The sequence below is a fragment of the Glycine max genome, chromosome 7 (genome assembly GCF_000004515.6).
Source record: "Glycine max cultivar Williams 82 chromosome 7, Glycine_max_v4.0, whole genome shotgun sequence".
Taxonomy (NCBI): domain Eukaryota; kingdom Viridiplantae; phylum Streptophyta; class Magnoliopsida; order Fabales; family Fabaceae; genus Glycine; species Glycine max.
The window spans coordinates 3,339,609-3,352,439 of NC_038243.2; the positions used below are offsets into that span (position 1 = coordinate 3,339,609).

A 12,831-nucleotide genomic window follows, 5' to 3' on the forward strand; every position below is an offset into this window, starting at 1 on the left:
ATATTAATTATCATTCTAGCTGGCGAGAACATCCACTAACATATTGTTCCAAGTACACCAATATTGACAAGAGTAATACAGCCATTGGTCTCAATTGTTAACTGTGTGGTAGCCTCTCATTGCAACGTAAGACATCCAGGTTGCAAGTGAAAGTGGAGAACCTAATTATTTTGAGTTAATTTTTATATATGATCATTTATACGATCAATGATTTTTTTTTTGAAAAAATGTAAATTATATTAAACCAAAATGATACAACAATAAACGGGACATATCTCGCAGCTAAAGTCTCCCTAATACAAGAAGGTCTATATCAAGATGTTAAAACAAATACAGTAGGTGTGCTTGTCTATATATAAGAAACTTAATCTTGCTCATAACCTCTATTACAGAAAATTGATAATCTTTAAAAATCAGTTTGTTCCTAGGCAGCCAAATGCAGTAGACTGTAGTTGTTATAGCTAGACAATGAAATTTTCCTTGAACACTTGATGTGGATCTGTCCCTAATTAAATACTCAGTAATGCGCTGCAAAGAAGTGAAACGCCTGCGGAAAGGAACCAAATCACGAATGTGAGCCCAAACTTGGAGAGATTTTCTGTAAGAAAAGAACAAATGAGCATTTGACTCAGCCTCATTTGAACATAAACGACAGAGGGAACCCTTGTTCAAAAAAGCAGCTTTATCAAGAGTAAGCAGCCGATTCCTTTTAGCAGTCATAGAATGAAAGACATCTTAGGGGGGTTGCTGGGTTCCGTATAACAAAACACCAACTAACAGTAGCCTTGACACCTCTAATGTATTCATAGACTTTGCAAACAATCAATTATTCATTGGTGCTCTATGATTGAATCCTCTTTTTAGTTTCTTCGTTCTTTGAATATAATAAATTATTTATAGGATCAATGCTTTTTAATATAATTATTATAAGACTATACAAACTTATCATGCATAAAAATATTTTACCCTTCAAATGCATTTAAATTAAATTCTTTTAATTTACCTTTTCTTTTAATTTGAATTTAGCTTGTTCACAAGTTTTTATTTTGAACAAAATGTAACATTGTATTTTGTTAAATAAAGCTTAACAAACGTCCAAGCTTCTACAAGAGAGAAGCACATTCGTTACAGAAGCCAACAAAGTGCCAGATGTGATTAGATAATTCATAGGAACCTTTCAAACAGCAAGAGATGACTACACTTCTTCAGGAGTATAATGTTATTTTACATGACAAAGTTTTAGTTCAGGACACATAAGTAGTAACATGATGATATGTTCATCGAAAATTGGAGTCATTTGGACCTAAGTGGGGGCTGCTGCAGTAGTGCAGATCATCATCATAGAAACAAAACCAAGTTCCACCTGACACGTCAGTCCTTGTGTTCCAGAATGTTCTCTGTCTACCAGAATCACACAACAGCAATCCTCTCTGGCATTCGTTTTGTAGTGCTTATTTGATAAACACTCATAGTCATAAACAGTTTCATATATCGTAACATACATTTTAATACACAATTTATTTTTTAGTTAAATCTGTTTTATTTTTTAATCACTTGTAATAGTTCAAGAATAATTTTACTAAAATGTAAATAAAACTAGTGCTTAGTTGTCATCACACTGATTTGTGGCGCCAGAAAGATCTAAAGGGAGCACAGTGAAAGAAAATCACAAATGGATGAGACCATCCAACTACTTTGCATTCCTAAGGCATAATAATCATTCCTTTGGCCCTTGGTCCCTCTCTGTACAATACTAGCCACCCCATCTACTTTTGTTTCCATGTCACGGTTGTATTTACAGCTTGTTACCATTTTATAGGGAAAACGGTATATTCAATGCTGAGGTGCCATAAAGAGAACAAAAGTTAAAACAATTTTGATTAAGTTTGTCACACATGGCAAGGGAGGTCTATAGAATTGGTCAATGAAATGGAAGTATTAGTAATTTTTATGCAGCCGCGATTTGCTCCTTCCGTATTTTAAGAATATATATATCGATAAGAGTGATGAAATACAAATATAAAATAAAGTTTTACATCAGATAAAAATAAAAAAATCTAAAATTATATAAATATAAATAAAACTCATAAATTTAAATATAAAGATTTTAAATTAAAATGTGTCCATTTGTGTGTATAAATTTTCTTGTGTTTACTCCGCAGGACAAAGGATCACTATTTTATGCAAAACTCAACACACAGAATATCAGCTTAGCTTCAGGTTTCCAAACACTAGAGATATTCACGACTACTTCAACTTCCAGCCACCCAAGCCTTTTTCAGTGGCTTGTCTTGTGTAATTGAGTCAAAATTATAATCAATGTTAGAAGCTGCATTTGTGCATTGCACTAAAAGTAGACCAGTCAATTTTAAATTTCATCAATGATTAGTTTTTTAAGCCAGTTTGGAGAAGTAGAACTCAATTATTGGTGTCTTTATTTTTCTTTTTCACTTTAAATAGCCCCAAATGATTCCAATTAATCAATTTGAGTACAGACAAGATTAGTTGAACTCCATGATCAAATTTTGAGACTTTGCAGAGTTCAACAACAGGGGCAGCATTGTCCCATCTTCTCTTCAGTTGCACCAATTGTGAAACGTGACATGTTTGTCTTCAGTTATGAACATATTTTTCTTATTTCAAACAAATAAATGGAATAGAAAACAAGGTAACTGGTCTGAGTGAAGCAAAATTCTTGACCAAATTATGTTCAAATTTTCTAACAAACAGATTGAAAGTTCTGTACTGGACAAAACTACAATTGAACATCTAAACTTTTGCAGCTTATATTTTTCTGTCCTTATTTATGCTTCCTGCTTCCATTTTTATCCAACTAAATACACAAGTATTCCCTTCATCACAACCCTTCAGAGAGAGTAGGGAAGCAGCTCTCAGATCTTGTAAGCACAGAACCATGAATTTTTGTGAGAGTCTTGGTTGGACTATTTGGTGTGGACCTTACTCTAGGAGAATCCAAAGTCCTTCTAAGAATCTGTCTCATGGCTGATATCAAGTGCACTGTCGGATTTGGAGGAGGCCCTGATGCCTTGAACTTTTTGCAGAAGTTCATGTGCTTAGCCATTGCTTCTTCTGTGCAAACAAGTCTCTCAGACCTCACAATTTCATCCTTAACAGCCTCAGCACACAACCCACAAACCCATTTTCCAAAGTACCTCTCTCTGATTCTTTCTATATAGGCTGGGGTGCACTCTTCTGTTAGTCCACAACAGTCACATACAGCAAATTCAACTTCACTTTGTGCAACTAGTATGCTAGCTGCTGCTGATTGAGTTTCTGGTGCCGATATCATCATAGGGTCAATGATCATAGGAGCAGACATTGCCAACCACCCTGTCATGAAACCATCAACACCCAACAAGTTAATATCATTCTGTTAATATTTGACATATGAAAAAAACTTCAAAGGATATGCTTCAATAGGCATTCATACATAAATACATACATACGTACATCCACAAGGTTTTCACAAGATCAGTAAACCTATTGGTTCTTTTATTAAACCAATGAAGAAATCAAGAAAAAGAAAAAAAAAATTCAAGCAAGCTCTTTTCCCTTCTGAGTTTATGACAAAGCTTATCATTTTGCTGAATGTAATAAAAGCAAGGAAAATTATATGAATAAGACCAGGGAAATTGAAAAAAAGACATGATAAAGTTGTACAAGCAAACAACAATTGAGGATGAAATATGACGAGGATTATTACCAGCAGAAGCAGATGAAAATGAATCAAATCAACAGTTTGTGAAAAAAAATTCTCTAATTCTGCTTGCTGGGTAGGTATTCTTCTCTTCTTCTTATCTCTCCTTCTCCCACTCTCCTTCCTCAATTTTTTCTTCGGGGAACAATATCTCAGACATGAAAACCATTTCAAAGAAACTTAAAACAAAACTACACCTTTTGCTTTCTTCAAACCTCCTTCAAAGAATCAAACAAAGTTTTCTCTTTTTTTTTTAGGAGAGAAAAAAAAAGATAATTTTGAAGAAACCCAAATCTTATGTGAGCAAACAAAGGGATTTTATTTGGCTTCTGCACGGGATCTGCACTACTTGGCTATATATGAATTGTAGGGAAGTTGAGAGAGGGAAAGAGAAAGGCACTTTCTAGAGAGAGAAAAAAAAAGAGGTGAGAGAAAGAACATCAATGATTGAGGCTTTAAGGAGGTGGACTATGGTATAATCCACGTCGACAAAATTTTTATTAAATGTGTGAATGTTTGGCCATTGATGATTGGATTGCCAGCTAAGCATTACGATATCGTGAGTCTCTTCTTACCCAATATGTGTTGGTTTCGACTTTCAAAAAATAATTATTCACACACTTATATAATATAAATATTATTCACAAGAGTGATTAATCTTAAACAAATACTATTAATAAAATCAAGTCATTAAATATAAATAATTAATATATTAAAATTAAAATTAAATCGTTATGATGATATTTGAGTTTAATTATTAACAAAATTTAAACTTTATTTATTTTTTATTGAATTCTAAACTAATTAAAGATTTATTTTTTATGAACTAAATAATTAAGAAAAAAAATACTACTAACTAAGAGTTATTGAAAAAAAAACAAATAATTGGGAGCATCTATTTTAATAGGTTGAACATGATAGGTAAATTATTGGATATCCTACATATTTTCTATTCCTATATTCTTACAAATATAAAATATGAATAAAAAAAGAGACTAAAAGTGTTGAATCAAATTTTTGAGCAAAATATACTTTACACTTGTAACACGTCAAAAAAGAAGTTAAATTATTAATAGACAAAAACTTTCAACTATTTATATATTTTAAATCTCAATCATTCACTGCGTTTTTTTATAATTTATTTTTCAAATCTAAAACACATAGTAATTTCTTCATTAAAAACCAAATAGAACTTTTTCTATTGTTTTAATGCTTATAAAAGTAGTTTGTAAGAATAAATAACAAATGACGGAAATAAAGTAAATAAATGGTTGTATTTTTTGTTTCATTGGTAGTTCAGTTCTGACTAAATAGAATGGATTGTTTGCAAATTGGGTAAATATAAAGGATTAATGGAGATGAAATTAAAGTTTAAATTGTTCATTTGCAATAAAAGGTAGATTTTTAAGACAGATTAAAATGAAATTAAATTCTAAGATGTCTATTATAAAATAGATAAAATTTAAAGACAGTTTGAAAAGAAAAAAGAAAAGGCGTTTGTTTATGAAAGAGACAAATGCCATGAGAATTAAGCTTTTTCTGAAGGCATGTTTTTCTCATGGATGAAATGTTCTTCAATCAGATCGTTGGTGGTGTGAATTCGCTATTTGGACAGACTCAAAATGTTCTGTGACAATTGAAGGGAGATCATTTTTATTACCTCTTTTCTTTAAGAAAGTATTTCTTATACGCGTCAACATAAATATAAAAATATAAGTAGTTATACAGTATTCAATATGATATTAATTATTTTTAATGATAGAAGTCTATTAATTTTTGCACGTCATAATATTTTTTTTCTCTTTTATGAAGCAATACCTAAGTGACGCGTGAAATGTAAATCATGTAAGGAAGGTACAGCTTGCAAGATTACCTCATAAAGTAGCTTCTTAATTTGAATTACAGCTTGTATTTATTTGTACCATTACCTGCCGACTAGTACTGATTAGGTCAACATACCAGATATTAAACAATTTATACTCATTATAAAAAAAAATTAAACAAATTATACTTGACCTTTTTGCATTTTTTTGGGGGGTTTTGTGAAGGCGTTTTTATTTATTTATTATTTATGGTATTGGTAGGTAGATATGAGCACATACTTTGGAGTTTGGAGATCACAAAAACAAATACCCATTGGCTCAATTAATATGAATTTTATTGTTTTATGTCCCTTTAACCAGATAATAATAGGTGATGCGAAAATTTTTAATTGAACAATAGAGACGACGATGAACTGTATCAATTTTGTATTCTTATCAAGCTAGATCATTCTTTTCTTCTCCCAGAGGATTTGATATTCGTAAGTTACTCAGTATTATATAAATATAATTAAATATTAATTTAATTCTTAATGTTTGACTATTTATTATCTTAATTATTTATATTAAAATTTGTAAAATTTAAATAATATTATGGATATAGTTAATTTAATAATTTATATATATGTATTTAAAATATTTATAACATTAATCATCGAAGTAATAATAAAAAAATTAAATAAATATAAAATGTTATAAATATATATAGTTTATATCATAAAGAACTTTCAGTCCTATAAAATATATATTTTGGGATGTTAGATGTAACAATTATAAGGTTCACCTAAAAAATAAAAGTAATTTGGTTTTTCTCATTGAGTGGTAATATATCACGTACTTATAATTTGCTTGATAATTAAAACGTACACTCATCATTTTATGTTTATGGTGTGCGTGCGCACACTGAAATTATGATGTATGAATTTCTCGTGCCCTTTTATCAATAAATATATTTGTTTAGCGATCGAAAAAAAAAATAGCAGTAGCAAAGTTCTTAAGCTTGTGATAAAAATATCATCCACTCTTAAAAAGAAATTTAATCTATATATGACTGGGATTGATTTAGCGTATCTTGATAATGTTGGACAAGATTGAATCAATATGCTACTAAGGGGACTTATAATACACTTTACTTTTGCAAAAATACAAGGTACACATAAAGGAAAGGGAAGGGAGAATTATTCTTGTGGCTAATTATGTCAAGGTTCTCCATATATGGCGTATCTAGCGAGGTATTCTGATTCCAAAGTGTGACAACTCTAAAGTCCAAGCACATATGCTTGATATGCATGCACACATGTCGAACAAAACCCTAAATAATGTTCACTTTTTTTCTTCTGAAAAGAGTTGGTTTTGTTTTTATTAGATGAAAGATAATTATAGTAATAACACAACAAGAGAACGTAGATCATATATATGAATGAGGGGGCAATATTGGACAGGTCAAATTTCCACGCCTTTAATAATTGGTTGGGTTGGGTTTGTTTGCAAACGCAGTGCTTCCTACGCAACCACTTGTTTCATGGACCCACTTCCATTTCTCATTATTAAAGATATCAAAAGCTAACGCAAGCAAACCAATAGGGGCACCAATGGAATTGGCCGGGTGTGAGTTTTTAGGAGGTTGGTAAAAATAGCTTTTCAATGGAATTCATTTTGTATAAAATTGATTTTTAAATAATATAATTTATGTTTGAATGTTTTAATATCAAAATACCAATAGTAATACATTTGATCGAGTCTTCTACTCATATTATATGCGACTTTATTGGATTTTCAAATTTCTTATGTTGACAAGTAATACGTAAATTTCACTATAAATCATAATCTTCAATGAGATTAGTAGTTTTGTTCTGACCATACAAGGGGCATATATATATATTCTTCTAATCCAAATTTTTTGTATTAAAAATAAAAAATACAAGGAGAGACTCGAGAGAGAGAAATGGAGAAAGATATATATTATATAATATATATACCTTATTGGCAATTAATTCCTCATGCATCTGAATTCCATTATGAAAAGAAATCCTCACCCCCACAAGGTCACAGTCAAACCCCAAATTGAAGTAGGTTCTGTACTGAAAAACAGCAATTTAATGAGTGGACCAAACATTGCCATGCCAATGAAATTAAAGAGGTGTTACTGTGTGACATATAATTGCTATTGCACTAAAGCAGCGGTTGTGATAAGGACTTGCACTTGGACACTGTGACACCCCCTTTGCCCCTTGTGCTAAAATATGTTGCTATTGAGGGACAAACCCACCTTGGAATTGTTCTAGTTATGTGGAGCTCTCATTTTCCACCAAACAGCCGCAGATATATATGCCACGCTGCTCTAATATGCATTTATTTTGTGGTCTGGGAACATCTAACATACTTCACAACTTCACATGGTCAGGACAACCCCCTAATTTCATACCAATATAGGGCATGTGAACCCATGCATCCTTCTTGTCTAGATCTTATTCAATGCTTACATGTATGTTTTTTTACACGTCTTCTATATATGTAGATCCATTTTAGTTCATTTCTTCATTTTTTTACCTCAAAAAACAGTTACTTTTTAGTTGTTAGTGTGTGAATGACCAAAGATGGGTTATACATGTGTAATATATTTGGTCACATATATAGACTAGAAATTATTATATGTTTTCCCTGTATATATACGCTTAATTTGGTTTAGATCAACTGAAACCAAATTTGCTCTTGGCTTTCAAGAGATAATGACTATGGCAATTGGCAAATATAGTATGCAGTTAATGCTGTAATTGATGAATGGGAATTAATTTAATAGTAGTATCATCATGTCCTACGCTACACACTTATCATGTGTATGCTTAATTGATTGATCGTATCAAAATGAAAGTGATTAAACCAAAAGTAATAGTTATAAATTATTAATGTATACTTCCCCGATTTTGGTATATGCTTCAAATGTCAATGATATATAGTTTATTTTCCTTTCTGTTCAATTATATATTTTTTCCCATCTATCAACATAGGACTCAAGATGAAGATTGTATGAAAGGTTTTTGTTCAATCATTTTTATAATACTGTGTTTTTAGATAATATGAGTAAAACGTACTGTAAATAATAGGAAGGAACAATGCTGTACGAGAAAGAAGATAAAAGATAAAAAAGGATCGGTTCTTCTCGTAATTAAATAAACTAAATAAATAGTTCTTTTAAATCAAAATTATTAAACCGTTTGAAAAACATCATAAAAAGTAATAGATGGAAAGGGTAGAGACAAAAAAACCACATGAGCCTACTCTTTTCAATCTCTGAATCTACTAGTATATTATGATCAAATGTACCTCTTATTCAAACTTAGCCCAAATTTTAATTACTCAATGCGATTTGAACTTTAAATTTTGGTTAGATATTTCCTACATGAGCCGTCATAGCTAGTGACTCACATTAGGTTGGGTAGTTTATTTTGTCAACTCTATTGTAAATTAAAATACGCAATTTACTTTTTTTTCTCTTTCATAATTAGACAAATTCAATATTCTCTATATTATCTCATTTGGATGTATATTTCACATACTATCACACAGTCAACAAAATTTCTCAACTATCACCCTTTGTATAAATAGTTTATTATATGAACAAATTTAAAATATAATTTATATACTCAAATATGTTTACCTGTTATAAATTTAATTGTAATATAATTTATATATTTTTAAAAATATTTATTTGTTATAAATTTAAATCATATAAAAATAAATATTTATAGTGTGCAGCGCTTAACTAAAATACTTAGTATACAATGATAAAAAAAATACTTAGTATATTATAACTTTAAATACTCTCCATTTAAAAAAATATATATTAAAAATTCAATATCTAAATAATTTAATTTAAGTATACTTGTCATATAAATATTTTTATATTATCATTCAATCATTAATATTAATTTTTGTAATAATTACATTAAAATTCATATTTAAAGTAATTTTTAATTCATCGACGGTGTATGAAATTAAATTTTCATTTCTATTTTTTTAATATATAAACATATTTGCTTGATTTAAAATTAATCTTTCTTTTTCTGCCCTTCTCTTTGCTTATAATACTCGACTTTCAAACATATCGTTTAGAGAATTGAAGAGCCACTAAAAATTTGGCAATAAAAGTTGGTCAGTGAAAATTATGAATTGTAGAAAGAACTTAAATATATATATATATATATAAAGAGAAAAAATAAATTATATCAGTATAATTTTAATAATTATTATATCTTTTTTATAACTTTTAGCTAAATAATATTTTTTTAAAATTTATTGATAAGATGAAAAGTTTATTTCAGGTGGATCACATATATTAAAAGTTATAACTTGCGCACACAAAGTGACAGGGTGATTCTTTATGGAAGACTATTGTCTTTGTAGGACGTGAAGTTGCATATGCTTTGTCCTTTCCCTTTTGTGCTCTCTTCCCTATTTGGCCAAAGCTATCCATCCGGCTGGAGAAAGGGAAAAGTTATCATTTGTGGTTTTCCTTTCTAAACACTATAATATCTCAACACGTCTAGGAAATTAAAATATCTAAATTCATCTTTGATTAAATCATTCATCGAAAGAAAAATGTCAATATCACAAGAAAATGCCAATATCATAAACTCGAAAAAACTTCTATTATGAAATTATATATAATTACCTGAAATGGAGAGTACATATAAAAGTTATTTGATTTTTAAAACTAATAACTCAAATATGTTTCGCCGGGTGGATTCAGATGCTTGGTTTAGAAATGAGTCTCGTAACAAATTTGGATTTAGAAAAACACCAAATGAAATAATAACTAACAGAATCACATGATCACCAATTATTGGTATTGTTATTTTAGCCTTCCTTATTGTAGCATTTGATTGTTACTTTAAAGTGTTAAAAAAGGAAAAAAAAAATCCAATGCGTAAATCAATGACGAGATTTCATCTTAGAGTCTTAATCGAGATTGAATATGTAATTATATTAAATACTCGAAAATTTTGTCAGTTGTAATTTTATTTGGCTCCATAATGATTATTTTCTTGAACATGTAGTTGCATTAACTATTTAGTAAAAATTTATCACTCATAATAATCTTATTTTGTTATTCAACTAGAAAAAGATTATTTCTAGGAAAGGATATTTATAATCTATTAATATAAATTTTAAGTGCAGATTAGATAAACTGAACAGCAAAGAAGAAAAATACTAAATGATTATTATGACAAATGAAAAATTATACAATTTTTAATTGATATGTTAATTTGTGATATATATGTAGTAATGTAGGTCGTGGATGAGTGCATGATTTTTTGTATTTTTCCTCATGAAGAAGAAGCTCAATCACATGGAAGTAGAGTGTGGAAGAGAAAGATGATAATTATGGTGACAGCAGAAACGATAGCGATATCTACAATACTCCTATTGTACGCTTTCCTTCATGTTTGTGTCATAAAATGGAGGACCTCTATTTAAGAGAAAGATATAAGAATAATTTCTTGATATTTTTATTTTCTCGTTCCAAAATTTGGAAGCATTAAATGGACGGTATCATTAATAGTAGATGCTCGACCACTACTAAGTCCTCTACTGATATATATACTAGTATATTGTATATGTACTTCATTTTTCATATATATATATATATGATAGCTTCACATTAATTCTGAAATGGTTGAATGTGTGTTCGCATAAAAAAGTACGTAGTTGAGACATTGTTTTCTAAATGTAAAATCAGTTTAAGAACCTGATGTTATCATTTTCCATGTCCTATGAACTAGTTCTTTTCGATGATAAAGTAGTGGAAATGGTTTATTAAGATTTCAACCAAAATAATTCTATATCAATCAATACACTGTCCACTTCACTTTTAGAACGATTTAATAAATTTTAATTTTGTTCCAATAATTACAGTTTAAAAATATTAATACACAATTATATAAATTTCCATATTTATCCTTAATTTGGCGGGAAAATTTTGAACACTATAATTTTTTTCAGAATTTTTTCGATTGTATCTTTCAATAAAAAATTAATAAAATTTCGGTGAATGACTTTTTTTTTTTTAATAAAATTAGATTGATCATTAAAATCATTAACGTTTTCTTAACCTTTATGTCAAAACTTGGACACTGGCAATTTTGTCGCAAGTTGGCTCAAGGTGGACCTTTTCTCCAATGTGTTTAATTAGTCCAAATTAATTAGAAGAATTCTTTCAAGTTTTGATGTGTGGACGTGACACGGTTAAATGCCACAAACTTTGCTTTCATTTGATAACCACACCCTTCAGCTCAAATATATGCCATTCGTAATCGTGAACACAGTTTATTGGAAAAATGAAAGGTTTCGGATTTTACTCTCATGGATATTTTGTTTACGATTTATCAAATGTTAATGATTAATCTTATAAGAAATATTTGAAAGTTATGTTTTCATGAAATATATCAACATCTAGTAGATATTTGACATTTATTATTTGAATACTGTTAAAGGCGATTTGTTTCTAGACATAAGAATACAGTACTTTTTTAGGAATGATAATATTGCTGTTTTTTAGGGATAAAGAATGATATATTGTTAGAAATACTACAATCAAGAATTTCACTTTTGGATAAATTTGAAATTATGTGTATTTAACATATAATAAATTTGAGAATATTTTTAATATCTGTTTAGTTCAGCAAAAAAATTACAAATAGTATAAAAAATGCGGTAGTTCTTATGGATATTTTTTAAATGTTTATCATTTGATAAATTTGATTTGTTTTCTCCTGATAAAAATATGATGTAATTAAGTTCCTTTGATAAAGATATAATCTTCAGAAGATATTGAAGATAATTATTGAATCAAAGTTTCTCTTGTATTAAGAGTCTTCTATTTACTTGTACAATTAGTGAATAAAATAACATGTAAGTAGCTTCTTCATTTCTATTTGTATCATTTCATAACTCGTTATCAACATGGTTAAGTCTTTAACGATTTAACAATTTGTTCTTTTTCTTTTCAATTATAAGCTTCGACCAACTACAGGATAAATTCGATCAACATTAAAATTTTATCAAGTGCGTTTTCATAACTTTTATCAATTCAATTTATGCCTCAATTTTTTTTCTGATGACTTTCTTCATAGTTTTTTTCTAGTATGAATATATATTTTATCCATTTGAGATTTTATTGTTGATCATTATTGGCAAAAGTATTTTATCTCATTGAATTTGCTAATTTTGATAAATTCTTAAAAGAATTATACTTTCAACACAAAATAATTTTCCTTAGTTAGGAGTATTGTT

General features: G+C 29.0%; 1 protein-coding gene across 2 annotated transcripts; it reads right to left on the reverse strand.

Moving 5' to 3' along the window:
* Window positions 1-2,682: 2,682 nt before the first annotated feature.
* LOC100803697 (uncharacterized) lies at window positions 2,683-4,188 on the reverse strand. 2 transcript variants are annotated; one of them, XM_003528522.5, is made up of 2 exons: window positions 3,725-4,188; window positions 2,683-3,351 (listed from the first exon to the last, which is right to left on the reverse strand). In XM_003528522.5, the coding sequence occupies exon 2, from the start codon at window positions 3,338-3,340 to the stop codon at window positions 2,858-2,860; it is 483 nt and encodes a 160-aa protein (XP_003528570.1). In that variant the 5' UTR covers window positions 3,341-3,351; window positions 3,725-4,188; the 3' UTR covers window positions 2,683-2,857. The 2 variants fall into 2 exon arrangements, with proteins under 2 accessions (XP_003528570.1, XP_006583164.1); XM_006583101.4 differs by having other exon boundaries at window positions 2,683-3,373; window positions 3,725-4,150.
* Window positions 4,189-12,831: the final 8,643 nt, after the last annotated feature.